General features: G+C 53.4%; 6 protein-coding genes across 6 annotated transcripts; 2 read left to right on the forward strand and 4 right to left on the reverse strand.

Annotated features, from left to right (window-relative positions):
• Positions 1 to 560: 560 nt before the first annotated feature.
• HRG_08539 (MULE transposase domain-containing protein) lies at positions 561 to 1,604 on the reverse strand (the record flags this gene model as incomplete). Its single annotated transcript, XM_044867010.1, has 1 exon — positions 561 to 1,604. The coding sequence occupies one exon, from the start codon at positions 1,602 to 1,604 to the stop codon at positions 561 to 563; it is 1,044 nt and encodes a 347-aa protein (XP_044717897.1).
• Positions 1,605 to 3,028: 1,424 nt separating this feature from the next.
• Positions 3,029 to 4,631, forward strand: HRG_08540 (uncharacterized protein; the record flags this gene model as incomplete). Its single annotated transcript, XM_044867011.1, has 2 exons — positions 3,029 to 3,258; positions 3,329 to 4,631. The coding sequence occupies 2 exons, from the start codon at positions 3,029 to 3,031 to the stop codon at positions 4,629 to 4,631; spliced, it is 1,533 nt and encodes a 510-aa protein (XP_044717898.1).
• Positions 4,632 to 6,760: 2,129 nt separating this feature from the next.
• On the reverse strand, positions 6,761 to 7,482 carry HRG_08541 (DDE superfamily endonuclease domain-containing protein; the record flags this gene model as incomplete). The annotated part of the gene is made up of 4 exons (XM_044867012.1): positions 6,761 to 6,788; positions 6,837 to 6,859; positions 6,918 to 7,177; positions 7,242 to 7,482. The coding sequence occupies 4 exons, from the start codon at positions 7,480 to 7,482 to the stop codon at positions 6,761 to 6,763; spliced, it is 552 nt and encodes a 183-aa protein (XP_044717899.1).
• Positions 7,483 to 8,764: 1,282 nt separating this feature from the next.
• HRG_08542 (DDE superfamily endonuclease domain-containing protein) lies at positions 8,765 to 9,279 on the reverse strand (the record flags this gene model as incomplete). The annotated part of the gene is made up of 3 exons (XM_044867013.1): positions 8,765 to 8,918; positions 8,978 to 9,079; positions 9,161 to 9,279. 3 exons carry the CDS (start codon positions 9,277 to 9,279, stop codon positions 8,765 to 8,767), a joined length of 375 nt encoding a protein of 124 aa, XP_044717900.1.
• A 2,611-nt stretch (positions 9,280 to 11,890) lies between these two features.
• Positions 11,891 to 13,483, forward strand: HRG_08543 (RNA recognition motif domain-containing protein; the record flags this gene model as incomplete). The annotated part of the gene is made up of 5 exons (XM_044867014.1): positions 11,891 to 12,714; positions 12,777 to 12,867; positions 13,073 to 13,164; positions 13,219 to 13,384; positions 13,451 to 13,483. The coding sequence occupies 5 exons, from the start codon at positions 11,891 to 11,893 to the stop codon at positions 13,481 to 13,483; spliced, it is 1,206 nt and encodes a 401-aa protein (XP_044717901.1).
• A 539-nt stretch (positions 13,484 to 14,022) lies between these two features.
• HRG_08544 (rasGEF domain-containing protein) lies at positions 14,023 to 17,429 on the reverse strand (the record flags this gene model as incomplete). Its single annotated transcript, XM_044867015.1, has 5 exons — positions 14,023 to 14,391; positions 14,475 to 16,068; positions 16,122 to 16,733; positions 16,782 to 17,080; positions 17,145 to 17,429. The coding sequence occupies 5 exons, from the start codon at positions 17,427 to 17,429 to the stop codon at positions 14,023 to 14,025; spliced, it is 3,159 nt and encodes a 1,052-aa protein (XP_044717902.1).
• Between the last annotated feature and the right edge of the window lie 3,379 nt (positions 17,430 to 20,808).

A 20,808-nucleotide genomic window follows, 5' to 3' on the forward strand; every position in this document is an offset into this window, starting at 1 on the left:
GCGCTTTCTTGTGCCTGTGCCAGTGAGTGCTACCGGCGCTGTTGACGGCGGTGGCCTGGTGGCCTCGTCACGCTCGGCTCTCTCAGTGATCTCGAATGCCGAGGAATTGCGGCGTGTGCTTTTCTCGAGGTTCAATGAGCCCTTGGGTCGGCCTTTGCCGCGCACAGGCAGTGGCTCGAGGGGAACGTCGTTAGAGTTCGTGGCCTGAGGGTTTTCGCGATGCCAGAATTCGTCCACGTGACTCATTTCGAAGGGAACAGCGCCGGCGGCGCCAACGCCGGCGACAGCGGCATCTTTAAGTCGATTGAAGATATCGTGCCGGCAGGGAAGGCCGAGTGTGGCCTTAATGCTGCAGTGGTGCTGAAGATCACAGCGGCCGGGCGGTGGCTTTGACTTGTCAGTGACTTCCCTAGGCACAGCGCGGAATTCCTTTCCTATCGTCTTGAGCGCCCAAGACGAGAGATTTGGCCTGATTTTGACGAAAATCGGGCTAATAGTAGACGTAGATGTCTTATGTATGCCAATCTGCTGCGAATTGAGTATCTCGTCCGACTGGTGCCTCAGAAGGCCTTAAAACGCTGGAAAACAGAGGTCAAATCGCCCGTCGAGGTCCACAGGAACCGCTTCATCGAGGCATGCATGCCCTCAACGATAGAGGTTGTTGTATGGCCTAGGTGCCGCACCCGGTTAACGAAGCACAGCACGATCTTCTCCTTCCAGCGGTCTAGCCACGTATTCACAGCGTATGCTATAGCGGCCTCTGGGTGACGGCCGGGTTCCTTGAACGTCTGTAGCCGTTGCTCGTAAGCGGCTTCATCAGGGGCGTTGACGAGAGAATGCCATTCTTTCAGGAAGGTGGTGAACTTAGGGTCGCGAATAACCCGATTTTTATCGTCCCTCTTCGCCTTAGGGAAGTACGCCTTGCAATTCGCAAGAACGTTCTTGTTGACGTGCCAGCGGCAGAGCAGGCAGATTACTAGCCGAAGCGCTGGGAAGGAAACGATGGCTTTCATTAAGGCAAGCTCTCGATCCGTGACGATGACCCGTGGCATCGGAATCCCCTCTTCTTCGGCTAGCTCTAGCAGGCACTGTAGTGACCACCTGTAATGTGGCTCTGCCTCGCCGCTTAGGAAGACAGCGGCTATAGAGAAGGTCATCTTCTCTGCCGTAGAGCCACACACGTTCAAAAGAGGCATCCTGACCGGTTGGTCTTGTACGTACAGTCCAAAGGAGGACATTCGGATAACGCTTCCAAAGCTCGATGCCGGTGCGCGGTGCGATGAAAGGCCGGTCAGCCGGCCTTCCTGGTCACGTGTATCCCGGAAGAAGAAGCCGAGAGACGGGTCTTTGAGCTGATCATAAAGAAACTGCAGAGGCGTGCGGCCCGCGAGTTCTTGGGTGCGATATAGGGCGATGGCGTTGCGAATGTGCTGTGCAAGGAGGAATTTGAGATCCGGGTCATGCTCTGGGTTCTGGCAGAGCCCACGGAGCTGGCAGGTTATCAGGGCCGGCTTAAGGCCACCGTTGTACAAGTGGATGATGTGATCGAGGTTATCCGCAATAAGCTGGGCGCGATATTTGCTGTGGGTGATGGCCGGCGTCATGGGGTGGTTATGTGGCTTGAAGATTGGGTTGGAGACGCCTCCAGCTTTCGCCGCCGTAGGAAGGCTGGAGGCGAATCTTGAAGTGGCAGTCGGTCTTTTGCGTGCTCGTATTAGGCCGAGCCCTCGATTCGTGGGCGGAAGGATCGTGCTTATCGCGATACTCGCCAGCCTTCGAGCATATCAGCATCTGATACGTGATGACGCCGGCTTTCCCACCTCTCCGCGTGGTCTTCTTGATCGCAAGGGAGAAACCTTCGTCTTCGGCAGCAGCATCACAGGCGGCTTTGATAGCCTCGTGAGAGTCGAATTGGCTTGCGAAAACGGCATCCATTGCGGTGGCGGTGTTGTAGAGATATCACGAGAAGCTTCACTTTTGGTACTACTGTGTTATGCGGTGTGTTGCGCAGTGTGTTGTGCGTTGTGTTGTGCAGTCAAGCTTGCGAAAATCCGATTGTACGATGTGTACTTCGTAGGGAAGGTACGGAGTACACATAAATAAATTTTGCGGGGGCCGGTCCTCGCCACAGCCGTAGCCACAGATTGACCCACTATGGTGGATTTTTAGTAGAAAGTGGTGGATCGATAATCACCCCCCATTTGTAAGGTACGGGTACTTGCCAGGCTCGCGCGGTACAAATGGGTGGGCGGGCTGGCGTTGGCACATACTGTACGGGCCAAAAGGAATGTCCGCATTTTTATACAGTAGAACTTTGTAGCGCAGGTCGATTGCTGTGGCGCAGCTGTGGCTGCACCGTGTACTTTCCTTTCTCTAAGTATACGTACCTAGCGCGTCCTTACTTTGTAGCAGGGCGTTTTCTGCCTCAGGCCGCAAAGCTGCCCCCTGGGGAGTCAGAACTGGCTGACCAGGGAAGGGTGGCTTAGCAGGGGTTGGTAAGAAGCTAAAAATGGCTTATACTACTCGAGTCTTGTAGAGGTACAAAACTCTCGCACTGTGTCAGCCACAAGTACGTAACCGCAGCTCATATACCTACTTTCACAACTCATAAAAATCCGGACATCCCTTTTAGCCCCCACAGTATCTTAAAAATGGGGCATGAGTGCAAATAGAAATATGTGTGAGTGCGAATAGTAAATCGTCCAACCGAGTTCGGTGCAACTCAAGCCCGAGAATCAGATCATTGTGGGCTCACCACAGCTCGCATAAATTACCATCTTTGGAGCCAAGAAAGTCGCATATAATTCGGCTTCTTATGGGCCCCGGGGCGGGCTGGTAAGTGCGATGCAGTGAGGGATGCCAAAGGTTTAACCTCAAGTAGGTAGGTCCCAACGGTCGTTTGATACCTACATGTAGCTTCTCTCGAGGTGACGCTGCATCATCGTCTCGTCAATGAGGCCGCCCCTCGTCAACCTCGCCAACAAACATAGGGCCGACCTCCTCTTCTTTAGCTCTCACTCGACAAGACATGGGAGACGGCGCCACGGTGACGTGGAACGCGTCTCCGGCGCCGTCGACCGAGATACAAGCACAGGGCCATGATGCCCTCGTGGGCACCCGAGTGTCCCGCCGGCGACGGGACAGATATTCAGTGGCCCTCTCGTTTAACGTGGCCGCATTCCTGCTTCCGGCCATATACAGCACCCTGGCCAAGCTCTGGGTGGCCCGAATCGACTCAAGCATGGTCGTCACCACAGAGTCAGCAGCCTCGTCCTCCCTTCAGAAAAGACGGATCCCTCCTTCCGCCACTAACCAGCTCCATTCCCAGCGTCTACACGTACATTGCCACCATTGCCGAGGTCATCAACGAGGGTCTCCCACGCGCCTCATGGACCACCATCGGCGACAAGTGCTCTCGCAAACACAGCCAACGATTAGCCTTGGCACATACCCTCATCCTCGCGCAGGCCCTTCTAGGGCTCGCCCTTTCGCTCATACTGCTCGGCGCCGCAGAGACTTTCGCCAAAGGCTTCGTGCCCCTCGAGGTGCGCCAGCAGAGCATCACGTACGTGCGCATCGGCAGCTTCTCGGTACTCAGCGGTGCCATCGAGGCTGCCGTTGCCGCAGCGACGAGAGCCCTCGACGAGCCCGACGTTGCCCTCATATTGAGCTGCATCAAGTTCGCTGTAAATATTATCCTCGACTTGCTGCTGATCTCGACTTTCAGAGTTGGGAGCCTCGAGCCGACCGTGAATTTGCAGGCGAGCATCCAGCTGGCCTGCAATCTTGCGGCTGCGTTCGGCGGCCTCGCCTACTTCTTGTTCAGAAACTACCTCGGGCCAAGGGAGAGGGAACGATCGGCCATCCGCACGGCCCCCAGTCTCTGCGCCCTCAAGATCCTGCTTCGCCCTGCCATCCCGACCTTTGTCGAGTCGGCCATTCGAAACGCCTTTTATTTGTGGTTAGTCACCACAATAGTATCCTTGGGTACAGTGTACGCCACGGCTTGGGGCGTCTTCAACACCATCCGTTGGGGTCTCGTCATGGTCCCCGTGTCGGCCTTGGAAGCCACGACACTCACCTTTGTGGGACACAACTGGGGCCGCTGGCGGAGGGACACTGGCATCGCCACGCTCCGGCCCCGGACGAGCCTGGCGTCCTTGTGTCGAATCGTCCGTCCGGCGTTCATCTCCGCCGCCGTGGCGCTCGCATTCGAAGTGCCACTCTGCATCGCTATGTATTTTGTGGGAGCACGCTCGTTCGCACGGTACTTGAGCGGCAGTGACGAAGTGGCCGAAGTGGCCGCACGAATGTGGAGGACGTTGGACTATTGCTATATTGTGTACGCCGTGTCGACGCAGATGAGCGCGATCTTGCTCGCGACGCGGCCGAAATGGTATCTTTGGCAGAGCTTGGCCAGCACGTTTTTATACGTCCTGCCCTGGACTATCGTCTGCCAGGTCGCCAATCTGGATAAGAACAACGCCTGGACATACCATGCGCTGACGTTTGGAGGCAGTCTGGTGATGAGCTTCATCTGCATCATGGCGGTCCTAGGGCTGTGGGCGTGGACTCTGAGAACGGGGAGGGCACACTTGGAAGTGGTTAGGGTCATGTCCGACAGCCCTTGACACGGTCCAATCCGCAGCTCACGCTGTATGGGCAATTGCTGGATTGGAAAGGGCTACTAGGGGGGCCTAAAAGGAAGTCGGCCCCCCCTCTAGGGAGGGGGGGTTCGGTCGACCAGGAAATTAGTCGTCGACTGGGAAATAAAAACTAGATACTCGGGGGGTTGACTAGCAGGGGTCCGCAAGGCCCCCCCCTCTCCTACGGAGAGGGGGTCACAAAACTTGTTTCTTTGACGGTCGTGTTTCCCTCTATCGCGACTTTAATCAATGATCACGCCACCAATTGATGTTATTGAAATGCTAAAAAAGAAAATTTCCACGCATCAGGTTCGATATAATTTATACACCAAATCTCATACGAATTGGTCCGGTGGTTAGTGCTGCACTATGTACCTAAAGATGTCTAATGCTTGCGCGTCTACTTCGTACCGTAGATATAGTGGGTTATAGTATGCGTTTGCCTTGATCGAGCCTTTAATTGAGCGTCACGCAATCAATTAACATTCTTCGAATAGGAAAAAATTGTACAATGTCTATTAGGTACTATAGAATGTCTATGCCAAGTTTTATAGAAATTATTCTAAGGGTTAATCGTGCATCGCGCGTCTTCGGTAACCTTTAAAAATGATACATTAAAGCCCCTACTATTTTACCTGGACAGTTAAGTACTCCGTTTACTATAGAACGAGCGCAATTGCTATCTTAAAGTACGGAAACAAACTTCGCAACGCACCAACATACTAACATCTTTAATGCATATAATATAAAGAACATGGGTTTAAATAGAAAAATTGTTGCTAAATTTGAAGTATAAAAATATATATATCGTGACTGTTATCGAATATGTTATATTAAACGCACGTCTTTAAAGGTACCTTACACCTTATTTTACTAGTGAAGGTACATTAATAATGACTGAAAATATTCGCCTCTACGGATTAGCTCGCGTCGCCTACGCTATATGAGAGCTCCTACTTGACTAAAAATTAGACATAATAGAAATTAAGTATAGGTAATGATACGGGGAAAGTTTTAAGTCTTGAAAGCATCAATTGAAGGCGTGGCGGTTGGTTAAAGTCATAAAAGAGGGAAACACGACCGTCAAAGAAACAAGTTTTGTGACCCCCTCTCCGTAGGAGAGGGGGGGGCCTTGCGGACCCCTGCTAGTCAACCCCCCGAGTACATAAGTTCAGTAGCAACGGTCTAGTAACGCTATGTACTACCATGCACCACCACCCTTTCGCCAACCCCACCCTTTCGCCAGGCAAAAAAAAAAACCACCACCAAAACTCAACTATTTCATTTACACACAACTTGACCAAAATAAAAGTTATTTGCAAATGGTTGCCTGGTGTAAATGTACAATTGATGTATCTATTGGCTTTTAGGCCTTTTGACCAGCCTCCCCGATCGTGTGGTGCGCTGAGGTAGTATGGTTTCTTCGCTGACTTCAATAACTGAAGCAGCCTCCGATTCTGGCCCTGACTCCCGAGAGCTATGGTTCACCACAACATGCTTCTTTTCGCTTCCTTTTTCTGGATTGGATTCTCCAGAGGCTAGAGCCTCGCTCAGAGTCATGAAACGTTTATTGGGATTCGGAATAGCCTTCCTCTTCTTCCCTCTCTTCAGACGTGCCAGTTCCTCCTCCATGCCAGCAATTCTCATGGCATGCGCCATTAACGTCTGTTGTTGAGTCTCAAAGCCTTTGGCTATCACGTTATACCGTCTCCGTGTCTTTGGTGTTTTGTTTAGCCCAAGATCGCGAATCTGGCGGCTGGTTTTTGGTGTATCATCCGAGCCCAAATACAGCGCCGGCTCCGGAGTCCTTTTTGGGCTGTCATTCCGCCTATCCTCTTGGATTTCTGGGTGCCGTAGAGCTTTGGCTCGCGAAATTGGCCAATTGCCAGTAACTCTCCAGCCGGAGAGTATATTCTTCTTCGTCATTTCCACTTCACGAGCCTTGGCGTAGGCTCTGATGAAATTGACCTTATCCACCGGAGCGGAATCAGTCAGGGAAGCGAACTTTTCCAACTCTCGTCGATATGCAGCTTTGGAGGCGTTGAATACTCCATTGTCCAATGGCTGGAGGCCGTGAGAGCAGTGTGCTGGAAGGTAGCAACAGTAAACGTTGTTCAAAAAGCATGTAGCCATCCATTCGTCCTTCGCTCGGTTAGCAGCGACCTTTGGCTAGGTAAACAAAGACAGTACCGTTGCATGGCTCCCGTGGCCGTCTAGAATGATTAATCTGGCATCAGACTCCTCGGCAGGCTTGGTCTGGGGCAAATAGACCCTTTCAAGCCATTCAACACCAATGTGGTCGTCAGTCCACCCGTTTGGTGAAGTTATGTAATGCCAGTTGGCTATCTTCTTGAATTCATGAAGGAACCACTGTTTTTGGAGTTCCTTTCCCTTGAATATTATGCCAGGAGTCAAGGAACGGCCGTCCGCAGTGATAGCTTCGATAAACGAAGTCCAATTTCGAGTTTGTGGTCCCTTGAGAAGAGCCTTTCGCTTTGGGTCCGCGCTTCCGACCACCAGGCTATCCAACCCTAACGAAGAGAGTCTAGTTAGTCAAATTTCAAAAATAAAGAGAAAAGAGAAATGGCGGCTTGCCAAAACCGATCATGATGCCTCCTTCGTCAACGTTAACAATGTTCTCAGGCCGGATCCAGCCGTACTGGCCCTCCCTGATATCGAAGTACCAATGAACCGCCTTAGGCGTGAAGGATTCAAACCTATTAGCTTCCTGACGTCTACCGATCTTAGTCTTAAGGTCTCGGTGGCGCTCGATGAATCTGGCTACCCAGTTGCGTCCTAATTTTGGTTGTTCGCCTTGATGTCTTAACAAGCCCATGACGCAAGCGCGAATCTGATTGTGGGACGGAGCATATCCCAGAGACTCCTGACGAAGAATCCAGAAAGCCAATTTATCTTCCTGATTCTTGGACAAGCGCTTACCAGGCTGAATTTGCTCTTTCATGGCCGTCAGGCCGTTAAATCTGTCGATCAGAGTCCTTCGAGGCACTCCCCATCTCTGAGCCGCTTGAGAGGGTGAACAGCCGTTATCGGTGATATCTAATATAGCCTCGGCCACGTCGTCTTCTGTATATTTCCAACGAGGCCGCGATGAAGGCATTTTTATTGCGTTGTAAGAGACTGGCATGAGAAATGTTGGGAAAGAGCGGTGAGGAATTTGGTGATTAAGATGGTGACATTTCCTTGCAATGGTTTGCATACATCACGTGCCCCACGCAACTGCACGAGACCAGAAAAATGAATTCCAATCAATTTTATATCTATGAGAAGTGACCGCTTGCCAATAACTTCTATTTTGGCCAAATTCTGTATAAATGAAATAGTTGAGTTTTTGGTGGTGGTTTTTTTTTTTTGCCTGGCGAAAGGGTGGGGTTGGCGAAAGGGTGGTGGTGCATGGTACCTGTGGGAATGGTATTAACGTAATCTACCCCCTTCCTGGCCACACCCCCTACCTGCTCAAAATTTCCCCACCCAAGCGACCCGTACCTCATGGCGCGACCAACCGAACACAACAGACGGCAATTGATTCCAAGAGACAAACAAGCAAGTAAATTCAGACCTGTCTATCTATTACACGTCCGGGCATTATGTTCAAATGACCTGCATTTACTACACCGTGGTGGTGCACGCCGTCTTGGGACGCACAGCTCTTCTTCTGTCTGCCGTCGGGCCTGCTCCTCGATAAGTTGTTGCCCTGCCTGCTCATCCTCCCTTGCCCTCAGTCGCCTAGCACGTTCCTCTTCCTTTCTCGCCGTCGCTTTATCTTAGCCGTGCCTTCTGCGACAGACAGAGCACCGCCATCACCAATATACTCGCGTCGTTGCTCTCTCTTCCTCTTTCGCCGCTGGTTTTCTGACCGAAGATGTCTGTTTTCGTCGGCGAGCAGCGCGGCACTATGCATGGCCATTTGACATCCTTTGATGAGCTGGTTTATGGCTTGTGAGACCGGCGTGCCCGCATTTTGTGGCCGGCGCTGAAGAAGTCCTTCCACGTGAGTGGTAAGCTGGCTAACATTGCAAGGTGTCTTGTGGGCTTCCAAGCTTTCTGGGGCTTGCTTGTGCTTGTCGCCGTCATCGTTGGCATTGTCGTTGCCATTCCTGTCAACCTGAACTAGTAACCGTGACAGAACCCGGGTCGGATTGAATGGGAAAGGCCTGTGGCCATGAATCCACTTCGGATGTTCGACGGGAGAGCGCTTGTCGGCGGGCCTCGATGTACAGAAGCAGGAAGTCCTCTTTATCGATGTGGTTGACCCTGCGAGCATCTTCTCTTGAACATTCCGCCCATATATCGTTTTCAAAGGCGAAAAGCACCCGACATCCAGAGGCTGTAAGAGATGTGAGGAATGAGCTGGCATTTGGAGTACCACGATGGCATTGTCCGTACAGTACTTGTCGAACTCCGGCGTAACATGGCTGCCGTGCCCGTCGAGAATGAGAAGTCGGCGTGTTCCAACGGTACGGCGCCGTGTGTATGGGTCGAAAACTCCCTTCAACCAATGCAATCCAAGGTCGTCGGAAGTCCAACCTTTGTCGCTCACGGCAATCTGCCAGTCCTTGGGCACATCTGCCTCGTACCAGCTTGCTTGGTGCACCTTGCCCTGGAAGATGACCATCGCCGGCAAAGCCCAACCTTGGCAATTAATAGATTCAATTACGGTAACCCATTCTCGATTTCCTGGCTGCATGACCATAGGCCGACCTCGCCGGTCAGACCGAGTAAGGACTCTTGCCGACGCAATGACTCCCATTTGAAAACCCGTCTCATCGAAGTTGTAGACATCCTCATCAAGAATCCCCATTTCTGTTTCGCCATTGCCACCCGATCGTACCATTCTTGCATCATCTTCGGTCTTCGCATTTGGCACGTTGGTAATCGTATCGACGAGAGTATTTCGCCTTGATTTCGTCGTGGCGGCCAACGAACTTCCGCACCCAATTTCGCCGACAGTTTCTTGGCAGCGCTCCGAAAGCAACAAGTTGGCCATGCGGCGAGTGTAGACCACTGTCGGCGGCATCCCTCGCTCGTCCATCGACAAGACCCATTGTACGAGGCAGTCTCTTCCGTCGCCGTCAACTTCCGGTTGTTCATCTGCGCGTCGCGTCGGGGCCGGGCACCGCGCAGTCGAGCAGAGACTGTCGATTGAGGGACATCGTATGCCGTCGCGGCCTTGTGGGCGCTGTCGAATTGGCCTTGCTGATAGGCCTTCACGGCGAGCAGGACCCGTTCTTCGCGTGGAATCGATTGGTCTCGAATTTCCGTCATGGTGGTCGGCCTGTCTCGCCATGAGGTGCGGGTCGCTTGGGTGGGGAATTTTTGAGCAGGTAGGGGGTGTGACCAGGAAGGGGGTAGATTACGTTAATACCATTCCCACAGATTACGTTATATATATAGGCGGGGTCCGCACCTCCGGGTGCGGCACCCGCACACTCTTCCTTTTCCCCTTTGTAGAATATTATATCCTTCCTTCGGACCCTCTCTGTGCGTACTCGAGGCCACCCCGTTACACCTACTAACAGCGGTGCCTATACTAGCCGACAGATACAAAAGGCGCTGTTTGGACGGAAAAAGGGCAACGGGGGCAGAGCAATCAACACATGCACATCACAGACTATCAGATCATCTGGGAATCTACCTACGAAAAGTCCCTTTATTCACTTTAATGCCCACTTTTGATCTCTCCTTCGCGAGATGAATCGAGGCATATGACGATAAAGGGATTCCCTGCCTTGGTGGCCTTCTGCGCTGCTGCCTTCGCAACCGGTCCCAATGCAAACTCTCGCGAAGGAGAGAGCATAAGTGGGCATAAAAGTGGATAAATGGACTTTTCGTAGGTAGATTCTCAGATGATCTGATAGTCGGTGATGTGCATGTGTTTTTTTCTGTCCAGTTGCCCTGTATCCGTCTAGCCCTCCCCTTTTATATCCCTCTGTGCCTTCCCTATGTTCATATCCCGTGTTCAGGTATAATATACATTCTATCAGGAAGAGGGCACTCCTTGCCTCTCACTGAAGGCCGCGTAAGCCATCTACGTCAGCACATTCAGCTCGATCTCCCGATCAATAGCTTTCCAAGCTATTAGGTCGATAGTTCAATCTCTTGAGGTCCCGAGCCAGTAAAAGATATACCGGACTCCTTGGAGGATCCCGATCGAATAGGAGATCCTCCGGACCCCTCAGTGGTCTAGGAAGAAGAAACAATAGTCTGCAGACTTCCCTTCTTACCTGGTTTCAAGCTGTATTACCTAGAGAGACCTGGGGACCTCAACTCGTTCGGACCTTCTTCTCGACACAAACCCTACGTCCCTGGCCGGTACCCACATAAGTCTAACAGAACAGCCCACGCTTTAGCAGGCGATTGGTGTGGTCGTATATCTGGGTTGAAGTCCGGCGAGTCACGGGATCCGGCAGATCACGGGTAAATCACTTATGTCCCACACCTCGCACGTGACAGCAGTTGGGCCAAGCGATCTGAGTGGCATCAGTCAATTGATGAGAATTATCTGACGAACAAAAGAAAGAAAAGGATCGATGCACACATTCGTGCAACAATATATACCTCGCTCATTGCGGCGAAGCCGCAGCGGAGCCGCGGCGCAGCAGTGAGGTTTCAGGAGCTGTGATACATGACACGGGCGTGATATGGGACACGGAATTTAGGTCTGGCGGGAAAGTGGGTGGGGTTGGGGTGGCTCACTAAGGTGGTGAAGCACCTACGTTATGGTGTTAGCGACATGTTTGATGAGCATGATTCAGAAACAAACCAAGACACTTTGCCAGCATCGTCTATTCTTGCTGTAGCTAACACAGGTAACTGGGATTAAATAGTTGGTTGGCCTCGCTTAGCATAATCAAGCTCCTTCTGAGGTAGAATTAAGATTATTAGCATCAGGTTGTCGGAAAGACGATCGTCACTGCCACTCACTCAGGCTATTCCAGGCGCGATGGTGCGACAACAGTTAACATTCGTGCCTCCACCAGCATAGCAACGTTCGTTGCCTGTTGCACTTTGATACGTACCCTTTGCACTTGACACACTTTCAGCCGTATGCCCCTTTTCCCTTAACTATTCTACCCTTAGTTATAAATAAGGGACGATCCTTGCACCTTCTTAGATAGAACAGACAGACCTCAATTCACGTCCTGACCCTTTCCTTCCAATTTCAACCCTTGCGAGATTCCCCTCTGCTACTACTTTCATTCAGCGCCAATGTCACCCAAGGAAACATGAACGGACGCCCTTTATTAGAGGCCCCTCAGGTAGGTGGCAATGCCCTCGGCCATAAACATAGTCGCCATGTCGATTTTACAGGCTCGGGCATCGACTCAAGCACTCTGGTCAAACAACTCGTAGAATACCTTGATGGCCTAGCGGTCCTTGAACAAGACGATGCCTCGGACGAGTTGAATCAAGCGTTCGTGTTCCCTGCGGCTCCGTCCCCTCGAGCAACAGACATCAGTTACCCCGAAATCGGCCTCAACCACAAACTTGGGCTGCTTCTTACTAAGCTCTCGTCTACTTGTGCCGGTATGACTTCAACGCCTCCTACGAAACTCCAGAGTCACCAGGCTTGCCTCGAGCAAGTCGACTGCGGAGGAAAAAGTAGCCGTGGTGGCTTCTACCCTACCCCAGAGTCGAGTCCATCCATTGCTGCCCACGGCAGCAAGCCTGTGTCCCCGACTATCCTGAGTGATAGTAGTATTGCCTCAACCCAATTCACAAAGTCAACTACTCCACAGGTCAGCCTCGGCAAGCGTCACGAAGACTTGGACGAAACGACTGCCTCTACTACTCCTCATGGGCGTTTGGATGATATAATTCAAATGGAGCCAACCATCCCAAAAGCTATATCGTCTGACTATGCCCCTTCGGAACAGAGACAAGGCCTGGAGCAAATCTTGGGCGACCGACTTCCCCACAACCGCAATGTTTACATCCAGGGCTTGCATCCTACGACGGACGATAAGCTTCTTGAGAAGTTCGCCCTGCGTTTCGGGTCCATTGAGTCCATTAAAGTATATACTGATAGAATCACTGGAGCTTGCTTAGGGTTTGTGTCCCAGCGCTGCCGCCGGCGTCAATCTTTTAGAATCCAATGCTAATAGAGCTTAGCTGCGGCTTTGCCAAGTTTTATGAGGTCCGAAGTGCCGAAGAATGTATCCGGGCATTTTATCGTATGGGCTATAAGGTCGGATTTGCATGCGTAAGTTTGCTACTACGTTAGAAAGACCGCACAAGTATTTAACGACGTATAATGGATAGGAATCGTTCAACTCGCGTCATCAAGCGAAGGGCGACCCTACGTCTACAACTCTTTATATCTTTAATCTCCCCCCGGCAATTGACTGAGGCTGTGAGTATTTGTATACGCGCAACTAAAACCCCAATGCAGTTCTAATTAAAGGTAGGAGCTTGCCGGCTTCTTCCCGGGATATACTTGTGTTTCCTGCAATATCCTCCGCGATAGTCGAGGGGATTGCCGTGGCGACGGGTTCGTTTCGTAAGTATCGCCCCCCTAGTCGCCGCGAAGTCACTTAAGCTAACAGTATCTTAGCTTCGACAGTCGTGAAGTCTCCGACGAAGTTATTCGTGAATTCCATGGTACTCTCGTGGGGCCCGGTCAGCGTCGGATCAGCGTTCGCTACGCCGAAACTCCTGCCCAAAGAGAACTCAGGCGTATAACGGCCCAACGCCGCCAGACTCGAGTCACAGAGTACAAGGTAAGTGCCCAGTGGCCGCGCCATACTATCGCACGATTGATAAAAAAAGACGGCTAAATCTTTCAGCAGGAGCGCGCACCATCTTATTTCGTAGACTAAGATTCTATAAAATCTGTCGAGAAGAAGGTCCGAACGAGTTGACGTCTCTAGATCTCTCTAGGTAATACAGCTTGGAACCAGGTAAGAAGGAAGTCTGCAGACTGTTCTTTCTTTTCCTGGACCACTGAGGTCCGGGGATCTCCTATTCGAACGGGGACCCTTTGAGGAGTCCGGCATAGCTATTACTGGCTCGGGGACCTCGAGAGACTGAACTATCGATCTCATAGCTAGAAGAGCTATTTGATCGGGGAGATGGAGCTGATGTTTGCTGACGTAGATGACTTACGTGGCCTTCAGTAAGTGGCAAGAAGTGCCCTCTTCCTGATAGAATGTATACTATACCTGAAAACGGGATATCAACTTGGGAGAAGCTTGGAGGGATATAAAAGGGGCTGTTTGGACGAGAAAGGAGGCAACCGGGGAGAGAGCGATTAACATAATATCTGATCGTATGATACTCGACCTTCAAAAAGTCCCTTTATCCACGTTTATGCCCACTTTGCTCGCTCCTTCGCGAGACGGGGGACTTCGGTTTGTCCTCAAGCCGGAGTAGGGGTCTGGCCACCTCGATCGCAGGACATCCACGCAAACAGACCCGCACACGAAGCCCCTGATCCCGTCGAAATGGGCATCGGTGGCTCATTTTCTCGGCGGTGAGCCGACTCGCGCGGCTCCAAAAGCAAGCTCTTGCGATAGTACGTGACTTGCCCGTTTCCTTGGTCGCCGTCGCGAACCCGCCGGATCTGCGCACCAAGCCAGTCCTGCATATCGGGCACCTCCATCAGCCGGTAGGAGATTTGGAATCCCTGAAGCTCCCCGATAATCTTGGCGGTTCGGCAGTGCTTGTCAAAGTTGACAACGGTTAAGCCGCCAGCGCCCGCGTCATCGGGCTCGGTGCCCAGCAACATCTGCTTGGTGGCAGGGTTGCCGATGTCGACAAAAGTCAGGTCGGTCAAGTACATGCCGAGAAAGGGGAGAGGCATGGCGGGACGTGGTCGTGCAGCCGCGTCCGCAGCACCTTGTGGTTCTGCGACGGCTCAACGATTTCCTGCATGGCACGCAGCATCTCCTTATGCTTGAACGAGATGGAATCCCAAGTCTTGCGCAGGCGGCTGATGGTGCTGCTGTTGAGGCTGCAGACTATGGCTATCAGGCCGTCGTAGTTGTGGAGCTCCAGGCAGTGGTGGGCAATCTTGATCCACTGCTTAATGACGGCCGCGCGCTTCTTGATCTCGTGGTGCTGGAGAATCGTCTCGGCCACCAGGTTGGACAGGTCCGTCGACAGAGACGACATGGCTTTGACGTTCCGCGCTTCGGCTCCGCCGTTCTTCATCCACTGTGAGGCAAGCAGCTCTTCCGGCAGAATGGAGCAGAATATGGCCATCTGCCTGATAATCAGCTGGCGGGCCAGCTCCAGGGGCTCAAAGTCCAGTAGAGTCGGCGTGCTGCCCCCCGCCTTGAAGGAGTTCAGCGTGTGCAGCTGGCTTTTGGAGATGACCGGCTGGGGTAGCGGCGTGTCCGCGGGCACATACTGGGCAATGGCCGTGTTTGTCTTGCCCATCGACGACACCAGCCGGGGTACCAGCAAGCCATGTTCGGAAACTCGCTTGGCCAGCTCGAGGAGCCGGGGCCCGGCCGTAGGGAGCACGGCGCCAAGTCTCTCCTCGGCAAAAGAAATGATGAGTTTCAGCGCCGCCCGGTCGGTCTGCTCCCTCCAGTGAGACTCGAGCCAGCCCTTGAAGGCGTTGTACACTCGGAGGCGGACGGGTGCCGACATGTGAGGGGATTCGCCCACGTATTCGAAGCGTTCGATGAGGGTCTGTGTCAGCTTGACCGGCGTGCAGAAGAGCCGAAAGGTGAGGTAAAAGGTGGAGACAAAGGCAGCATCGGGCGTGGACTCGTGGGTAGTGAGCCGCTCAACCAGCGCTGGCAAGGAGCCGCCGGTGACCTGGCCCTCCTTGTTGAACATCAGTTCGTGCGCATAGGTTCTCTCGACGAGCCTTGTTTCGACATCATCGGCCTCTTCGGCTTGCGAGAAGCTGCCCGTCATGCTCAGTTCCGACATGGACGGCTGGCTGCGCGGCCCCAGGCCATGATCCGGCGTGGTGGCCCTCGTCGACGTCTGCAAGACAAGACTGGCTTTCGAGTCTCGGCTCAGGTACGTCGCGGTGCTCCCAGCACTCGAGGCCGCGAGGACATCGAATCGCGAGGAGTGCATTTCTTGCTCGCTCCTCAAGGCATCAGCGCCCGACATGCGATCGGCGGGATAGGGAGCGGTGGAGCCCGCAGTCCGAGGACCGGGGGCGGGTCGGGCCGACGAGATGGACGACGCTGCGCTCGAAACGTTGTTATCGTGAACCGACGCCGCCCGGGAAGAACCGGGAGCGCGGCTCGGCGGATGATGCTGCTCCGTGGGGAGGCTGCGCTTGGGAACCCGAGGCAGCGGCTTGTCGACCGCGCCGAGTGTCCGCCGCCTCGGCTGCGGCGGCTCAGCAGCGTTGCAAGACTCGGCAGGGCTGGTGGCATCGGACCGGCCCGTGACCGACGGGGTCCTGGTTCGCTCCTGCATGACGGCATCGAGGACGCTCAAATCGATTCCCAGGGTGTTCTCGCCCAGCTCAAACTCGAAGTTCCCCACCTCTCGACGGCCGCCTTGGCCTGGGCAACGCATTCACCGGCGGCCCGCACGCAGCCTGTGGCCGCCATGAGCAGCGTAGCGTTGTCGTTGGGCATGATGAGGTCCGAGCCATCCTCCGTGGTCGAGTGACCCAAAATGTCGCGGGCGGACAGCACCATGGTCTTGATCCGCTCAAACATGGCCACCCGGACATGACCGAGGGCGTTGAGGCTCGAGCTGTTGTATGCGCAGACACTGTCAATGACGGCCAAGAGCTCCCCACCTGACGTGGCTGATAATTTGATGGCGAGTGCGAGCTCGGGCCGCGAATGCGACTGCAGGTTCAGCCTGCCGATGAAAGAGCCTAGATGCGAGAGGAACTTATCGTGGCTTCGATTGAGGCGTTCTGAGGCCAGATGGTCCGGCCTGGACAAGGGCGAGGGACCGGCCAACGAGACACGATGCGCCATTGCGCTAGAGAGGCTATTGGCCTGCTGCAGGCTTCCTCGCGACAGCCTGTTCTGAGCGGGGTGCACGGGAGCGGTGAGGGACCTCAGGCGCTTGCCCCAGGGCGAGGCAGGAGCGTTTGCAGCCGAAGTCCCGCCCAGTTCCGACGCTGGCGCGCCGGATCCGCTGTTGGCGTCCAAGGTTGCTTGCTCGGCGGGCGTCGGCGGTACATACGATTCCTCGGCGACGGTGGCTACGACGGTGACAGCGGCCGAAGCCCGGGACTTGGTGTCTTCGTCCAGGATATCGAGGAACCGGACGGCCTTGATGACGATCTTGAATGCCTTGAGAATCATCTCATCGAGGTCGTTGACGTCCTCCGGGGGTTCGAGAGCGCCCTTCTGACACTTCTGCAACCGTTTTACCGTTTTGACCAGCAGCGAAAGTTCGGAGAGCAGCGACTTTCGAGACCTTCGAAGCGAGTCGCTGCGCAAAACTACGGGAGACTCTCTGTTCAGGCAGTTTGTGCGTTCCTACATTCAACAGGGCGGCAGGTTAGACGGCTGTGCTCGGTGCCGGGCGGCAGTCGAGACATACCAGGAGAGAGCGGACGCCGGCGATGATGCCCTTCATGAACTCTTGGTTCCTGAAGATTTCATTGTCGTCCATGGACGTGCTCTGCAAAAGGTCCCAGAAGTTTAGAAGAGCGTTGAGGAGGCTGCGCATGTCGTCGGGCTCGTAGGCATTACAATGGTTTGTGGGCAGCCAGCCCCTGGCGCCCGTGGCCAGCAGGGTTCCGTCTGCCCATCCGTTGGTGTGGACCGAGTGCACCAAGACGACGTCTCCCTCGTCGAGCGGCAGGGTGACGCTCGACTCGGTCATGGCGCAACTGGGGCTGAAGGGGGAAGAAGGCCCGTAGGAAGTTGTGGAAGAGGGGCGGGTCGACGGCCGCCTCGGGCGACAGGTCCTCCTGGGAGCCTTTGGGAGTGGCGGGGGAGGTCATGTGGGATTGCAGATAGAGATTGACGTGCTGTTGCGACGAGTTGCACGATCCATTGGCAGCGTCTTCCAGCTGGGACGGGGGTATCTCGAGGGGAGCCACACAAAGACTGGCTCGCTCCGCGAGATCGCTCAGCATTGCGCTCGCTGGGGGCGGCGAATGGGCTACTGTGGTATCGGACTGAGATGGTCGGGTGGCCCTTCGGAGATGACATGCTTTTATATGGGGCCGCGCTGTAGTCCGATGACCGGATGACGGGTCAGCCAGCCTCGGGGCCTGTGACTCCAACAGGTTTGTTAATGGGGGGCCCTGGCACAAGGGAGTGAACTTGTCCACACTTTAAGAGACCTGGGACGAACGAGACTGGCCGAACAAACCGCTAAACGTCGCCGGAGTATGAAGAATAAACAGCTACAATCAGGAGGGGTCCTTACAGTAGCCCAGGCACGTAACATGGTTCAAGAAATGCAGGATAATGACGTGGCGAAGACTCGGCGGGTAGATGACAGGGCTGAAAGACAGTACCGTAACGGGTGAAGAAAATCTATTATGGAGGCCGCCAAGATATCCAGAAGATGGAGGCTTGGAAGAACGGTTACAACCGATTTATGTAATTGATCAGGAGGGCTGTGGCCGGCTGCTACGGCGGGCTTGAAGATAAAGATCGATATTCTGTTCATTCGGGTGATCTGTTCATTTGGGTGTCCAGCACCCCACTTTATTGGGATTCGCTTGGGCTGGCGAAGAGAGCATGAACATACCGGTAATGCATACAGTACCGTACAGTATGCGAGCCCATATAGAGCAAGAGAAGCCTTGCCTCACTTTGGAGCTGATTCGTGAATTTCATCTTTCTCGTAGTTAAAGCTATCGATGTCGAGTCGTCAATCCAAGTTCATTGTGGGTAGAGACATGAGTCGTGGGAGTTTTACTGACTAGCTGGTGGAGCCGTTGGACCCCAACGGGAACTCCGTCGATGATGGTACTACTCGTGCCCGCCCCCACCTTAGTGGGTGAGCCGCCTGGTCGAGTCAATCGCAGCTACAGTCGGGTGACAAAAGTTCCGGTCAATCCGGCCCACCCACCACAACGCCGCATCAGAGCCCTCTTTTCAACAGCACATTACTTTGCCAAATGAAGGTCAATTATGAAGCCGAAGATATAAATATATAGAGAATTGAGTGGAGATTATTGTTGTTTCGGCTAGTATTTGGTATACCAGCCACGTGCAGCCACAACAGCTTGAAGGCGCCGAGGCATTGATTCTATTAGGTGATTGAGGGTATCCTCTTCAAGGTCTCCCACGCTCCAACCGCTGCAAAACAGAGCTTCTGCTTGGAGCTATAGTTCTTTGGAAGGTCTGAGAGCTCAGGGTGAGTCTCCATAATGCTCTCTTTAAGCAGCTTCCATACGTTTTCTATGGGGTTTAGGTCAGGTGAATATGGCGGCCAGTCGACCAAATCTACCCTGTTTTCTTCGACCCAGCAGCCAAGCCACGCCTGCACAATGGCCGCCGTATGTGTTGAGGCGTTATCTTGGGCGAATGTATAGCCTGGCTCTGCAATTGTAGGTAGGCTTTCTTGTAAGGTCTCGAGCACACGGCGTGCAGTAACGCCACCACGGGCTGAGTCGGGGTCTCCTAGCATTGGTGTAAGAGAAGTCCGCCGATTAAAGGAGAAGCCGCCCCAAAACATCTGGGAATGTCGAGTAGGTTTTCCTCTTGCTTGTACGTTTTCGGATTTAATCTATCCCCTTTGCAATTAGGAGGATTTTTGAAGTAAGGGTATTAAGACGTACTGAATTGCAAAACCCACTTCTGTCTCTCGCCGTCCCCACGAGCGATTGACGTCTCATCAGAGAAAATCCATGTATGCCAAAAGGAAGCTGGCTTTTGATGGTATTGTAGTGCAAATTGTAGCCTCTTTGCAGCATGTTCTTCTGTTAATTTTGGACGTCGAAGAGCGCGTACATGTTGTATGCCATGGTGTCGAAGGTACCGTGTTAAAGTACGTGTAGAACACTCTAGAGAAGCCTCACGAAGAAGCTGAGCATTCGAGATGAAAGGGTCTTTCGCGATGCATCGAAAGATATATCTTTTATGGGTGTCATTGAGCTTTGAGGGTCTCCCAGAGCGCGGCAAAGATTTCGCACTCGACTGTGTCCTGTAACGCCTGACGATTCCGTAGACAGCTCTAGGAGAAACGTCCTCTTTGACGCCGACGAGGGCAGCTGAGAAGCCGCAATCAAAGAGGGTCACAATCTTCGTCCTCTTATGAGGGCTCCAGTGTTTTTTTGGGCGTAATTGGGCTCATTTTGAAGGCATGATGGTGATTTGAAGAGGAAGGGTTGGAATGTGGGAGACGCGCGTACGCGACGCGCTAGCGTCATTGACCGGAACTTTTGTCCCCCCACTGTAGTTCGGGGGCAGTGCATAACCTTAACCTTATGGCATCCGGGGCCGTCCCCTATTCATCGACGAGTCGAGATTACCTACAGTGGGTCCCTTTTCGCGTGAATCACTAAACGGGCTGTCCTACGATGCTGGTCCATATGCTTCCATTCCTGGGTTCGCCTGATGTGACCCGCCCATGTTAAAGTTCGGACCGATTATCGCGGCAGGCGCGCGTGCCAGGGTCCGGAGGTGACGATCAGGCTGGCAAGGACCGCAGGGTTCAAGGTCTAGAAGCAGCTAGTTGGGCAAGATAGCGATGCGGTGGGGAGGGCCCTAACCTCCATGTCGCATAACATGAGGTGCTAAAATACTTCGAACATCCGTTAAATTGCCAAGGCAAGGGGCTTAACGGCTGAATGTCCAGCCAGGAAGGCGAAAGTGGTATACCTGCCATTCAACTTTCCTAGGGGGAGACCCCCTAGAACCCCCCTTTCGCCTGCAGCGGGCAACCAGCTGTTAAATCGCTTCAAACCTGTACTTGTCACGAATAATCCCACGCTGCCATTCTAGCGAAAGTGGGAGCCACCTGTTGATTGCAGGTGACAACGTCAATTAACGCATATATTCTACGCGACAGCACTAAGAGAATTGAGTCATAGTCAAGACTCCGAAGGAGTCTCTACTGCTTCCTGGCAGGCACAATCTAACTATATACGATATATCGAACCTCCCCCTTCCCTGTAGCTTATAGGAAGACGTCGTTTAGTCACGGTAGAGTGGTGGATACGGTGGATCGCTCAGCTATTGAGCCTGACGCAGTGACGCCGTTGTTGGTCAGCGAGGCACATCTTCATCCTGCTTTGTAATTA

This window comes from Hirsutella rhossiliensis (assembly GCF_020360975.1).
Source record: "Hirsutella rhossiliensis strain HR02 chromosome Unknown scaffold00010, whole genome shotgun sequence".
In the NCBI taxonomy this organism is placed as follows: Eukaryota; Fungi; Ascomycota; class Sordariomycetes; order Hypocreales; family Ophiocordycipitaceae; genus Hirsutella; species Hirsutella rhossiliensis.